This window comes from Oncorhynchus nerka, linkage group LG11, assembly GCF_034236695.1.
Source record: "Oncorhynchus nerka isolate Pitt River linkage group LG11, Oner_Uvic_2.0, whole genome shotgun sequence".
Lineage (NCBI taxonomy): Eukaryota > Metazoa > Chordata > Actinopteri > Salmoniformes > Salmonidae > Oncorhynchus > Oncorhynchus nerka.
The window spans coordinates 10,906,643-10,920,475 of NC_088406.1; the positions used below are offsets into that span (position 1 = coordinate 10,906,643).

The 13,833-nt window shown below is 40.5% G+C and overlaps 1 protein-coding gene across 1 annotated transcript; it reads left to right on the forward strand.

Moving 5' to 3' along the window:
* The first annotated feature begins 9,839 nt into the window (after window positions 1–9,839).
* Window positions 9,840–12,141, forward strand: LOC115127729 (ras-related protein Rap-2b). Its single transcript, XM_029657344.2, has 2 exons — window positions 9,840–10,720; window positions 11,072–12,141. Exon 1 carries the CDS (start codon window positions 10,114–10,116, stop codon window positions 10,663–10,665), a length of 552 nt encoding a protein of 183 aa, XP_029513204.1. The 5' UTR covers window positions 9,840–10,113; the 3' UTR covers window positions 10,666–10,720; window positions 11,072–12,141.
* The last annotated feature ends 1,692 nt before the right edge of the window (window positions 12,142–13,833 follow it).

Here is a 13,833-nt window from a genome sequence, read left to right on the forward strand (position 1 = left end):
TCTACCTACAGTATACTGCTGTTACTGTCTATTATCTATCCTTTACCCCTACCTACAGTATACTGCTGTTACTGTCTATTATCTATCCTTTACCCCTACCTACAGTATACTGCTGTTAGTGTCTATTATCTATCATGTTGCCTAGTCACTATACCCCTACCTACAGTATACTGCTGTTGCTGTCTATTATCTATTGTAACGGCTTTCTTCCTGGGAAGGAGAGGCCAAAACGCAGCGTGATTAGAGTTCATGTTTTTTAATGAGAAAACTAAACATGAACAGAAAACAATACAATAAACGTGTCGAAACAGTCCTAACTGGTGCAGAAAACACAAAGACAGGAAGCAACCACCCACAAAACCCAACACAAAACAGGCTACCTAAATATGGTTCCCAATCAGAGACAATGACTAACACCTGGTCCTCTGATTGAGAACCATATCAGGCCAAACAGAGAAATAGACAAACTAGACACATAACATAGAATGCCCACTCAGCTCACGTCCTGACCAACACAAAAACAAGGAAAACACACAAGAACTATGGTCAGAAGGTGACATATATCCTGTTGCTGTTAGTCACTTTACCCCTACCTACAGTATAAATAGTATACTATTTTCTACTTCCTGTATATAGCCATGTTATTTTCTACTTCCTGTATATAGCCATGTTATTTTCTACTTCCTGTATATAGCCATGTTATTTATACTTCCTGTATATAGCCATGTTATTTTCTACTTCCTGTATATAGCCATGTTATTTTCTACTTCCTGTATATAGCCATGTTATTTTCTACGTCCTGTATATAGCCATGTTATTTTCTACTTCCTGTATATAGCCATGTTATTTTCTACTTCCTGTATATAGCCATGTTATTTATACTTCCTGTATATAGCATGTTATTTTCTACTTCCTGTATATAGCCATGTTATTTTCTACTTCCTGTATATAGCCATGTTATTACTAATCCCTGTATAGCCATGTTATTTTCTACTCCCTGTATATAGCCATGTTATTTTCTACTTCCTGTATATAGCCATGTTATTTTCTACTCCCTGTATATAGCCATGTTATTTCTACTCCCTGTATATAGCCATGTTATTTATACTTCCTGTATATAGCCATGTTATTTTCTACTCCCTGTATATAGCCATGTTATTTTCTACTTCCTGTATATAGCCATGCTATTTTCTACTCCCTGTATATAGCCATGTTATTTCTACTCGCTGTATATAGCCATGTTATTTATACTTCCTGTATATAGCCATGTTATTTATACTTCCTGTATCCAGCCATGTTATTTATACTTCCTGTATATAGCCATGTTATTCATACTTCCTGTATATAGCCATGTTTTTCATACTTCCTATATATAGCCATGTTATTTCTACTTCCTGTATATAGCCATGTTATTCATACTTCCTAGTATATAGCCATGTTATTTTCTACTTCCTGTATATAGCCATGTTATTCATACTCCTGTTACTGTCATTATCTATTCACACCCCTATATATAGCCATGTTATTTATACTTCCTGTATATAGCCATGTTATTTATACTTCCTGTATATAGCCATGTTATTTATACTTCCTGTATATAGCCATGTTATTCATACTTCCTGTATATAGCCATGTTATTCATACTTCCTATATATAGCCATGTTATTTTCTACTTCCTGTATATAGCCATGTTATTCATACTTCCTATATATAGCCATGTTATTTTCTACTTCCTGTATATAGCCATGTTATTCATACTTCCTGTATATAGCCATGTTATTCATACTTCCTATATATAGCCATGTTATTTTCTACTTCCTGTATATAGCCATGTTTTTTTCAACTCCTGTATATATTTATTTTCTACTCCTGTATATAGCCATGTTATTCATACTTCCTGTATATAGCCATGTTATTCATACTTCCTATATATAGCCATGTTATTTTCTACTTCCTGTATATAGCCATGTTATTTTCAACTCCCTGTATATAGCCATGTTATTTTCTACTCCCTGTATATAGCCATGTTATTTTCTACTTCCTGTATATAGCCATGTTATTTATACTTCCTGTATATAGCCATGTTATTTTTACTCCTATTATAGCCGTTATTTTCTACTTCCTGTATATAGCCATGTTATTTTATACTTCCTGTATATAGCCATGTTATTCATACTTCCTGTTATATCCATATTATTTATACCCTCCTATATATTTATCCATACTTCCTGTATATAGCCATGTTATTCATACTTCCTATATATATCCATGTTATTTTCTACTTCCTGTATATAGCCATGTTATTCATACTTCCTGTATATAGCCATGTTATTTTCTACTTCCTATATATAGCATGTTATTCATACCCCTGTTAGCCATGTTATTCATACTTCCTATATATAGCCATGTTATTTTCTTACTCCTGTATATATCCATGTTATTTTCTACTCCCTGTATATAGCCATGTTATTTTCTTCTTCCTGTATATAGCCATGTTATTTTCTACTTCCTGTATATAGCCATGTTATTTTCTACTCCCTGAATATAGCCATGTTATTTTCCACTTCCTGTATATAGCCATGTTATTTTCTACTCCCTGTATATAGCCATGTTATTTTCTAATTCCTGTATATAACCATGTTATTTTCTACTCTTATTTATTTGATATTAACTGTGTATTTATTCCTCATGTGACTGCTTTAAAAAAATTTTTTAAGTCATCTTATTTTTAATTGTTTTAAGCATTCATCTTATCCGTTGTTTTAACTCTGCCATTTGTTAGTACAAACAGGACTTCCTTGTTGTACAAGTCTACAAAGCATTTCACTGTTAGTCTACACCTGTTGTCTACAAAGCATTTCACTGTTAGTCTATACACCTGTTAGTCTACAATGCATTTCACTGTTGTTAGTCTATTTCAATCCTGTTGTCTACAACAGTTAGCATTTCACTGTTATTTCACTGTTAGTACACCTGTCTATTTCACTGTTAGTCTACACCTGTTGTCTACAAAGCATTTCACTGTTAGTCTACAATCTATTTGTCTACAAAGCATTCCACTGTTAGTCTACAATTCATTTCACTGTTAGTTAGTCTACAAAGCACAATCACCTGTTGTCTACAAAGCATTTCACTGTTAGTCTACACCTGTTGTCTACAAAGCATTTCACTGTTAGTCTACACCTGTTGTCTACAAAGCATTTCACTGTTAGTCTACAATCCGTTGTCTACAAAGCATTCCACTGTTAGTCAAAGCATCTACAAAGCATTCACTGTTAGTCTACAATCCGTTGTCTACAAAGCATTCCACTGTTAGTCTACAAGTCTACAAAGCACACTGTTAGTCTACACAAAGCATTTCACTGTTAGTCTACACCTGTTGTCTATAAAGCATTCCACTGTTAGTCTAGTCTACAAACATTTCACTGTTAGTCTACACCTGTTGTCTACAAAGCATTTCACTGTTAGTCTACACCTGTTGTCTACAAAGCATTTCACTGTTAGTCTACAATCCGTTGTCTACAAAGCATTCCATTTCACTGTTAGTCTACACCTGTTGTCTACAAAGCATTTCACTGTTAGTCTACACCTGTTGTCTACAAAGCATTTCACTGTTAGTCTACACCTGTTGTCTACAAAGCATTTCACTGTTAGTCTACACCTGTTGTCTACAAAGCATTTCACTGTTAGTCTACACCCGTTGTCTACAAAGCATTTCACTGTTAGTCTACACCTGTTGTCTATAAAGCATTTCACTGTTAGTCTACACCTGTTGTCTATAAAGCATGTGACATATAACATTTGATTTGATTGACTTGATTTGATCTATTTAGTGGGCTACCTAACAGTAGCCTATAAATTCAATAATTAATTCAATTTGAATTTGTATAACACTAAATATGCAATTATCCTTCCTTCTTTCCCTGGGGACTATCCAACTATCTGAAGGGAATATAACACAGATATCTCCCTCTATCATTAATTAGCTGTTTCGTCACAGAGACGTGTTAATTATGGTGCTGTCCCTCTGCCATGGCTGACCCAGTGGATTATGTCCTGCTATATCCTGTTAAGAGAAGGAAGGGGAGCACCATCCTCCTCAGTGAATTTCATTTAAAAAAAATGTGAAACATGTTTTTTTTTTTTAAAGAGAGAGAGAGAGAAAGAAAGATCATAGTTTAACAGTTTTGTACAAATTCATTTATTCAAAACTGAAGGAGAAGCGAGAGCGGGCGAGAGAGACCTAGCTATATTTTCTTCACGTTCTCTTAGCCACCGAATGCAGCTAGCTAGTTTAGCCTACTGAAACACCCGGCTCAAACAGAGAGGGATGCTATGTTAGCTAGCTGGCTGTGGCTATCCAACACTAGAACTCTTCCAAGTCAAGGTAAGCTTTTGGTTTTATTAATTTATTGCCACCAGGGCCCGCCATTGTAACTGCTAAAACTGCTCTCTGACTGTACACTGTACTGCATGATTGTAGCAGGTTTACCAACCCTTTCGTTATAGTAGCCATGATACCTATGACATTTGGTAATATGGTGACAATGATGTAGGCTCTTATCTACTTCCTGGAGTGTATCCATGTTACCTGTGTCTATGATATGAAGGTTTTGCTTGGAAAGGTTTTGTGCTGAAGTCATGTACAATGTATCTATATAACCTGTGGGAAAAGGTAAGAGGACAAGAGTGCGTATATAGAAGCGAGAAGGAATTATATCATGTATCTATGTAATGTATCAAAGTGATCATGCTGTTTGTATGTGGCTGCTATGAAAGTGAAGTGAGTTTGCGTGTGATCAGGGGTGTATTCATTTTGTATATATGTATATATGTATCCATGTATTCTGTTGAAAAACATTTCTGAAACAGAAGCAAAAAGGATGAAACAGGGATTAACATACCTGAATTTGTCTATGTATCAATAGAAACTGTGTCTATGTATCGTTCACAACTGTTGGACTAATGATTACACCCTAGATCATGCTAGATGCAGGCAAAAGTGTGCAAAACATTATTGAATGTGTCACTGTTAGGCACCTTGATTACTAAAAATGTATCTCGACCTGTATCTATGTATCTATATATCTATGTATCTATGTGTCTATGTATCTATGTATCTATATCTATGTATCTATGTGTCTATGTATCTATGTATCTATGTATCTCGACCTGTGTCTATGTATCTATGTATCTATGTATCTATGTATCTATGTATCTATGTATCTATGTATCTATGTATCTCGACCTGTGTCTATGTATCTATGTATCTATGTATCTATGTATCTATGTATCTCGACCTGTGTCTATGTATCTATGTATCTCGACCTGTGTCTATGTATCTATGTATATATGTATCTGTATCTATGTATCTGTATATATGTCTATGTATCTATGTATCTCTATGTATCTCGACCTGTGTCTATGTATCTATGTATCTCGACCTGTGTCTATGTATCTATGTATCTATGTATCTCGACCTGTGTCTATGTATCTATGTATCTATGTATCTCGACCTGTGTCTATGTATATATGTATCTATGTATCTATGTATCTCGACCTGTGTCTATGTATCTCGACCTGTGTCTATGTATATATGTATCTCGACCTGTGTCTATGTGTCTATGTATCTATGTATCTATGTACTATGTATCTGTTGTCTACAAACTGTATCTATTTCTATGTATCTCTATGTATCCTGTGTCTATGTATCTCGATGTGTCCTGTGTATCTATGTGTCTATGTATTATGTATCTATGTATCTATGTATCTCGACCTGTGTCTATGTATCTATGTCTATGTATCTATGTATCTATGTATCTATGTATATATGTATCTATGTATCTATGTGTCTATGTATCTATGTATCTATGTATCTATGTATCTATGTATCTATGTATCTATGTGTCTATGTATCTATGTATCTATGTATCTATGTATCTATGTATCTATGTATCTCGACCTGTGTCTATGTATCTATGTATCTATGTATCTACCTGTGTCTATGTATCTATGTATCTCGACCTGTGTCTATGTATCTATGTATCTATGTATCTATGTATCTCGACCTGTGTCTATGTATCTATGTATCTATGTATCTATGTATCATGTATTGACTGTGTCTATGTATCTATGTATCTCGACTGCCATGGCTGAGAGGTGTCTATGCTATGTAAATCTCATTTACCTGTGTCTATGTATCTATGTATCTCGACCTGTGTCTATGTATCTATCTATGTATCTATGTATCTCAGAACCTGTGTCTATGTAATCTTTTTGGTTTTATTAATTTATTGCCATCATTGTATCTATGTATCTATGATCTGACACTGTACTGTATCTATGTATCTATGTATCTATATGTATCTGATACCTGTATCATTTGTATGTATCAATGTATCTCGACCTGTGTCTATGTATGATATGTATCTCGTTTTGTGTCTATGTATCTAATAAAAGGTGACCTGTGTCTATGTATCTATGTATCTATGTATCTCGGATCATGCTGTTTGTATCTATGTATCTATGTATCTCGACCTGTGTCTATGTATCTATGTAACCAATTCTGTGTCTATGTAAAATGTATCGACCTCTATGTATACCTGTATCTTGTATATATGTATATATGTATCTCGACCTGTGTCTATGTATCTATGTATCTATGTATATATGTATCTATGTATCTCGACCTGTGTCTATGTATCTATGTATCTCGACCTGTATCTATGTATCTCGACCTGTGTCTATGTATCTATGTATCTCGACCTGTGTCTATGTATCTATGTATCTCGACCTGTGTCTATGTATATATGTATCTATGTATCTCGACCTGTGTCTATGTATCTATGTATCTATGTATCTATGTATCTATGTATCTCGACCTGTGTCTATGTATCTATGTATCTATGTATGTCGACCTGTGTCTATGTATCTATGTATCTCGACCTGTGTCTATGTATCTATGTATCTATGTATCTATGTATCTATGTATCTCGACCTGTGTCTATGTGTCTATGTATCTCGACCTGTGTCTATGTATCTATGTATCTCGACCTGTGTCTATGTATCTATGTATCTCGACCTGTGCACCTACATTGCAGCAACATGACGGAAAATTTGAGTATCATGTAGTTGCCTAAACCTATCGATGTTACATTGACCTGGGTAAATGGAATATGAATGACAATCATCCAATATGCTGTAATATAAATAAGGCCATGCTCATTAAAAATGTAAAATTATCCTCCCTCATCTTAAACACCACTGGTGTCAAGTATGATTTGTCTTTACTATATTGGTATTTCACAGGATCTCGGTGGAATCAGAGATGTCAGTCCCTCTAGTCTCTCACGTCAGAAAAGCTGCGGAAGAATGATGAATAAATGCATGAATGGAACAATGAAAATAGAAAAGAAGGAAGGTTTTTAGATATGAGTAAAATCCCATATAAGGAAACAACATTATCTTTTGACAAAGAAGGAAGCCATTTTTGTTGTCGTTGTGGTCTGTGTAATGACACGAGAACGGATTTACAGAAGAACAGTGTTTACAAACACAAAGGTTATGTAGAAAAGCCTTAACTGATTTTCTCTGTTGTTTCCCACAGCAACGTGTGGTGACATGTGTTAATGTGGGGTGTTCCATGTCATTATGTATCAGAGGCTGTGTGTGGACACGTGTGTGCGTGTGTGTGTGTGTGTATATGAGTGTGTAGTACCGGTTTCGAGGGAAGTGAGGAGGCCAAGGCACCATTGACCTGGTGAGGTCGTGAGACAGTAAACATCATTATCCAATTACATCAAGAATGACCTGCTAACAGAGGCTCACCTGGGAAACACCACTCATTAGCTTATGAATTACAGACCTAATTATCACTCGCATGGTCTCAATTGACATGGCTGACTGGCCACCCAGGCACTAAAGTGTGACATTCCTCTATCAATTTAAGGCCTTTGAATTGGATTGCCTCCAGTCCCCATTGGACGGGCCAATCCACACACCTAGGTTGAGAGGAGCCAGTAAGGGCCATGACCTGCTGTGTCTCAGCAGCAATTTATCAGCTTGGACATAACACCAGCAATTAATCATGTCTGGACTGGGGTAGCTCAATGGAGGAGATGACTGGCTTTGAGTTCATTTAATCTGTGTGTGTGTGTGTGTGCGTGTGCGTGTGTGTGTGCGTTCATGTGTGCGTGCGTGCGTGTGTGTGTTCATGCGTGTGTGTGTGCGTGTGTTCATGCGTGTGTGTGTGCGTGTGTGTTCATGCGTGTGTGTGTGTGTGTGTTCATGCGTGTGTGTGTGTGTTCATGCGTGCGTGTGTGTATTCATATTCTGTAAACCATGTGCAATATCCACCTGACGTGTTTTATGCAACCGCGCCCTGACCTCTAGGCATCATCAAACAAGCTTCATCTGTGATCTCAGAGGGTCGCCCAACCACAGAGGGTTTTCACTGACCCAGAACAGCCTGAGATCATTGGATGTGTGGTGAGATTAAAAACGTATCGATCTGACCGATTCCGTTCCCTCATTCATTCTGCCCCGAGGTGACGAGGTCACAGAGGTCTAATCAGCAGCACCCATACCGTCCTGCCATTGATTACACAGTGGTAATCACACCTACGTAGACAGACAGAGAGAAAGAGAGAGACATATATAGACATAACATGACATTTGTCTTTATTCTTTTGGAACTTGTGTGACCATTTCACTTGCTTTGACAATGTAAACACATGTTTCCCATGCCATTAAAGCTCTTTGACCTGAATTGAGAGAGAGAGAGCGAGACAGAGAGCAAGAGAGAGAGACAGAAAGAGAGAGAGCTTTATATAGTAAATGACCTTCTGGAGTTTCCCTAACAAGAAGTAACCCTGGGTAATGCCTGACAGGCAATACTATGACATAACTGACTGCTCCCTGATGTAGTGCACTCACTCACTCACGCACACCCAGACACACACACACACACACACACACACACACACAGCTATGTGCCAACAATTCTGGTTCTGTTGTGATCTCTCTGTGCTCCATGACCCCTAGCAGTCACCTGTGATGACTCAACCAATAGCACAAGGCTGGTTCCAGTCAGCTCAATGGTAACATGTCACAGACACCCACAGAGAGGTGGGCCAAACCTTAAGACTTTCCCAGCCCCATAGGTAACACCAGGTCAGAACTAAAATAACTTGCACAGAGGGATAAAGGGGTTTTATTGTATAACATATTTTTCAAATGATAGATGAGGCTGGAAAACAATAAATAGTCTCACATATTATGATGCAGTGCTGCTATGTTTCGTGACATGGTTGTCCACTGGACTGTACTATCAGTGGCAGAATGTTTCATGTGGGTGGGTGTGAGACTGTGCCTGTCGGGAAGATGGTGTGAATACGTAACTCACTAATGTCAACATTCTCCGATACATATTATATTTACGGTAACAGTAATTTAGTCCCAGGCGAACCCATAGTCCCTGGTCCTTTTTTATATCCACTATAGGGCCTAGGCTATATCACCTAAAGCAATGGATTGTTGAAAGCAATATGTCAGAGCCTACCAGAGAACTTACCAACTCAACCTTGTTTATTCTTTAAGAAATAAAACAACGTTAAGCAGACATCTATGTCGGTTTGAGGTGTGCAACCTAGGCCGAAAATGCAATGAGTCAAACATTCTGACTCAAGCTTTATTCATGCAAGCATGCCAAAGGTGTGGCAGTTTCCTGTGGCCAATCTTGCTTTTTGACAGCGGCCAGGGTGTGTGTCTGCGCCTTTAAGAAAACAGAGCGCAAACTCTTCAGCTTGTGACGTGACCACGTTGGCTACGTTCTGTGGAGTGTGGGCAGGAAGAGAGCGCGCGGTGGCCACTCCACGAACACAGACATTGCACAAGGTTCAAAAAAGCGGTGGAGCTCAACATGTCACATTTCTAATGCTGGGTCACGGTCGGAACCCATCTTACTCTCACACTGAACTTGCGAATTTGGGCTGAAAACTGCGTCCAGAGGCACAACGGCGTCGCTGCCTTCGGTTTGAAATACAGCAGGACTGCTAGCGGACGGGGAGCGCTTTCGAGAGGAATCAGAGACGAGAGAGGGCTGTTTTCAGAACCATGAGAGAATACAAAGTAGTGGTGCTCGGATCCGGCGGAGTTGGAAAATCCGCATTGACTGTGCAATTCGTAACTGGATCCTTTATAGAGAAATATGATCCCACGATAGAGGATTTCTACCGAAAGGAGATCGAGGTGGACTCATCTCCTTCCGTTCTGGAGATACTGGACACGGCGGGGACCGAGCAGTTTGCCTCCATGAGAGACCTGTACATAAAAAACGGGCAGGGCTTCATCCTAGTCTACAGCTTGGTCAACCAACAAAGCTTCCAAGACATCAAACCAATGAGGGATCAGATCATCCGAGTGAAACGGAACGAGAGGGTGCCGATGATTCTGGTCGGGAATAAAGTGGACCTGGAGGGCGAGAGGGAGGTCTCGTCCGGGGAGGGGAAAGCGCTGGCGGATGAGTGGAATTGCCCGTTTATGGAAACTTCAGCCAAAAATAAAGGCTCGGTGGACGAACTGTTTGCAGAGATTGTCAGACAGATGAACTATGCTTCAGCACCAGGTGGAGACGACCAGTGCTGCTCGTCCTGTGTTATTATTTAAAAGGGGAATCTGAGTGAGAAAAAAAAATCGTTTTTTTTTTTAAAGTTTGCAAATGGTGAGTTAGCCATTCCTAATATTAATGTAAAGTTAAACCAACAAGAATCGAGAACTAACAAGTTTAGCTTGAAGATAAAAACAGACAATACTTTGGTGTTAACTGTCATTAGTATTGGAAAGTGTCGTACTACTTACTATGTGTTGCACACGCTTAGAAAATACAGAAATCTCATCGATACCAGTGTTTACATGGCAGAATACTTGAATGTTCTGGGAAAATAGTTACAATTTCAAACTGGCACTTGCATCCTTGGAAAACAGTTTGCCCGGTGCAATGTTGAGATGTTCTCTGAATCTTTCAACTCAAACGGACGTTCAATTTCACCATATATATTTTTTGTGTTTGGAGGTTGTGTTGCAGGGAGGCTGTACTGTTGAGTTCTTCTTCGTGGCTCACCCTGGTCTTGGACAGAATGAGGGGAGGAATTCCACAGGGGAGGAGGGGAGTGGCCATGCAGGGAGGGCTGGGGCCACTCTTCAGGAATTCCACTCTGCTGGTGTTTCTTTGCAGCAAACTCAATGTACACCATTGATGTCAACATAAATGTCAGATCTAGAGATCAGCTGAGTTAGAAACCCCGGTCTCTTGCACATTCAACTGTAACACATCCCCAACAGCAAAGACTTTGAGACTGGGACCTGAAATGCTATGGATATTTCTTTTTTGAAAAGTGGAGATGACTAGAAATGTATATTTTATTAATTGCTGCACACTTGTTGTTGTTTTTTTGGGGGGGGGGTTGAGTGACATTTCTCCCACCCTCATGGAGTCATGGTCTGTGGCCACAACACACAAAGTTGATGTTTTTCAAAGTCAATGATGTAAGAATTGGACAGCATTTTTGTGGAGTGTTATGACGAGTGTCCCTCACCTTTTTTTTTCTCTCCTTCAACGTGTGCGAGGACCTTACTTTAGTGACGGAGGACGGCGACCCGACCACCCTCGCATCGAGTGCCTTTCCAAGACAAATCAGCTGTTCAAATTCAGTGCCAACCAGAGTGTCTCCACAAGAAACCCACAACATGGCAATCCACAAAGTTCCTAACTGCTCTGGATAATCTCTTGGGGTGGGAGAAGAAGAAACAATGAAACAAAAAGCCTTTTGATAAAGGAATGGTGGTTGTCTTTTTCGTTTTGGCCTTTTGAAAACCAAGTTTTTTTTTTTTTTTTGCAATTTCTCTCATGGGTTTGGCCAAATGTACATTGAAATACACAGGTACTGGAACCACTTGACCTAACCACACCAAACGCTTCTTCCAGACCACTTAAATCAAATGAGTTCTATGTTTGTTTTTAAAAGAAAATGTGATGTACCATTGAAAAATCTAACCCGATTGTAAGTTTAATTTCAGACCTTTTAACAGCTGTCTGTTTTGTTTTCAAAATACTTTTAATACAAATTGCATTTTTCTAAGACACATTCTCTTGTTTTCTCTCTTTGTACGTGTTGTTTCAGTTCTTTATCAGGTAAATTAAATCCACTATTGAGCAGGTTACCTAGGTTACCAGTGGGGAAGTCTGCTCTCTAGGTTACCAGTGGGGCAGTCTGCTCTCTAGGTTACCAGTGGGGCAGTCTGCTCTCTAGGTTAGCAGTGGGACAGTCTGCTCTCTAGGTTACCAGTGGGGCAGTCTGCTCTCTAGGTTACCAGTGGGGCAGTCTGCGCTCTAGGTTACCAGTGGGGCAGTCTGCTGTCTAGGTTACCAGTGGGGCAGTCTGCTCTCTAGGTTACCAGTGGGACAGTCTGCTGTCTAGGTTACCAGTGGGGCAGTCTGCGCTCTAGGTTACCAGTGGGGCAGTCTGCTCTCTAGGTTACCAGTGGGGCAGTCTGCTCTCTAGGTTACCAGTGGGGCAGTCTGCTCTCTAGGTTACCAGTGGGACAGTCTGCTGTCTAGGTTACCAGTGGGACAGTCTGCTGTCTAGGTTACCAGTGGGGCAGTCTGCGCTCTAGGTTACCAGTGGGGCAGTCTGCTCTCTAGGTTACCAGTGGGGCAGTCTGCTGTCTAGGTTACCAGTGGGACAGTCTGCTGTCTAGGTTACCAGTGGGGCAGTCTGCTCTCTAGGTTACCAGTGGGACAGTTTGCTGTCTAGGTTACCAGTGGGGCAGTCTGCGCTCTAGGTTACCAGTGGGGCAGTCTGCTCTCTAGGTTACCAGTGGGGCAGTCTGCTCTCTCTAGGTTACCAGTGGGACAGTCTGCTGTCTAGGTTACCAGCGGGGCAGTCTGCGCTCTAGGTTACCAGTGGGGCAGTCTGCGCTCTAGATTACCAGTGGGGCAGTCTGTGCTCTAGGTTACCAGCGGGGCAGTCTGTGCTCTAGGTTACCAGCGGGGCAGTCTGCTCTCTAGGTTACCAGCGGGGCAGTCTGCTCTCTAGGTTACCAGCGGGACAGTCTGCTGTCTAGGTTACCAGCGGGGCAGTCTGCTCTCTCTAGGTTACCAGTGGGGCAGTCTGCTCTCTCTAGGTTACCAGCGGGACAGTCTGCTCTCTAGGTTACCAGCGGGACAGTCTGCTCTCTAGGTTACCAGTGGGACAGTCTGCTCTCTCTAGGTTACCAGTGGGGCAGTCTGCTCTCTCTAGGTTACTAGTGGGACAGTCTGCTCTCTCTAGGTTACCAGTGGGGCAGTCTGCTCTCTCTAGGTTACCAGTGGGGCAGTCTGCTCTCTCTAGGTTACTAGTGGGGCAGTCTGCTCTCTCTAGGTTACCAGTAGGGCAGTCTGCTCTCTCTAGGTTACTAGTGGGACAGTCTGCTCTCTCTAGGTTACCAGTGGGACAGTCTGCTCTCTCTAGGTTACCAGTGGGGCAGTCTGCTCTCTCTAGGTTACTAGTGGGGCAGTCTGCTCTCTCTAGGTTACCAGTGGGGCAGTCTGCTCTCTCCAGGTTACCAGTGGGGCAGTCTGCTCTCTCTAGGTTACCAGTGGGGCAGTCTGCTCTCTCTAGGTTACCAGTGGGGCAGTCTGCTCTCTCTAGGTTACCAGTGGGGCAGTCTGCTCTCTCTAGGTTACCAGTGGGGCAGTCTGCTCTCTCTAGGTTACCAGTGGGGCAGTCTGCTCTCTCTAGGTTACCAGTGGGGCAGTCACAGCTAAAATGTATAAATGGGTTTGTAAACGGTGCC

Excerpts from the sequence above, each read along its gene's own strand:
- LOC115127729 (XM_029657344.2), top strand. The coding sequence starts at position 10,114 with ATGAGAGAATACAAAGTAGTGGTGCTCGGATCCGGCGGAGTTGGAAAA.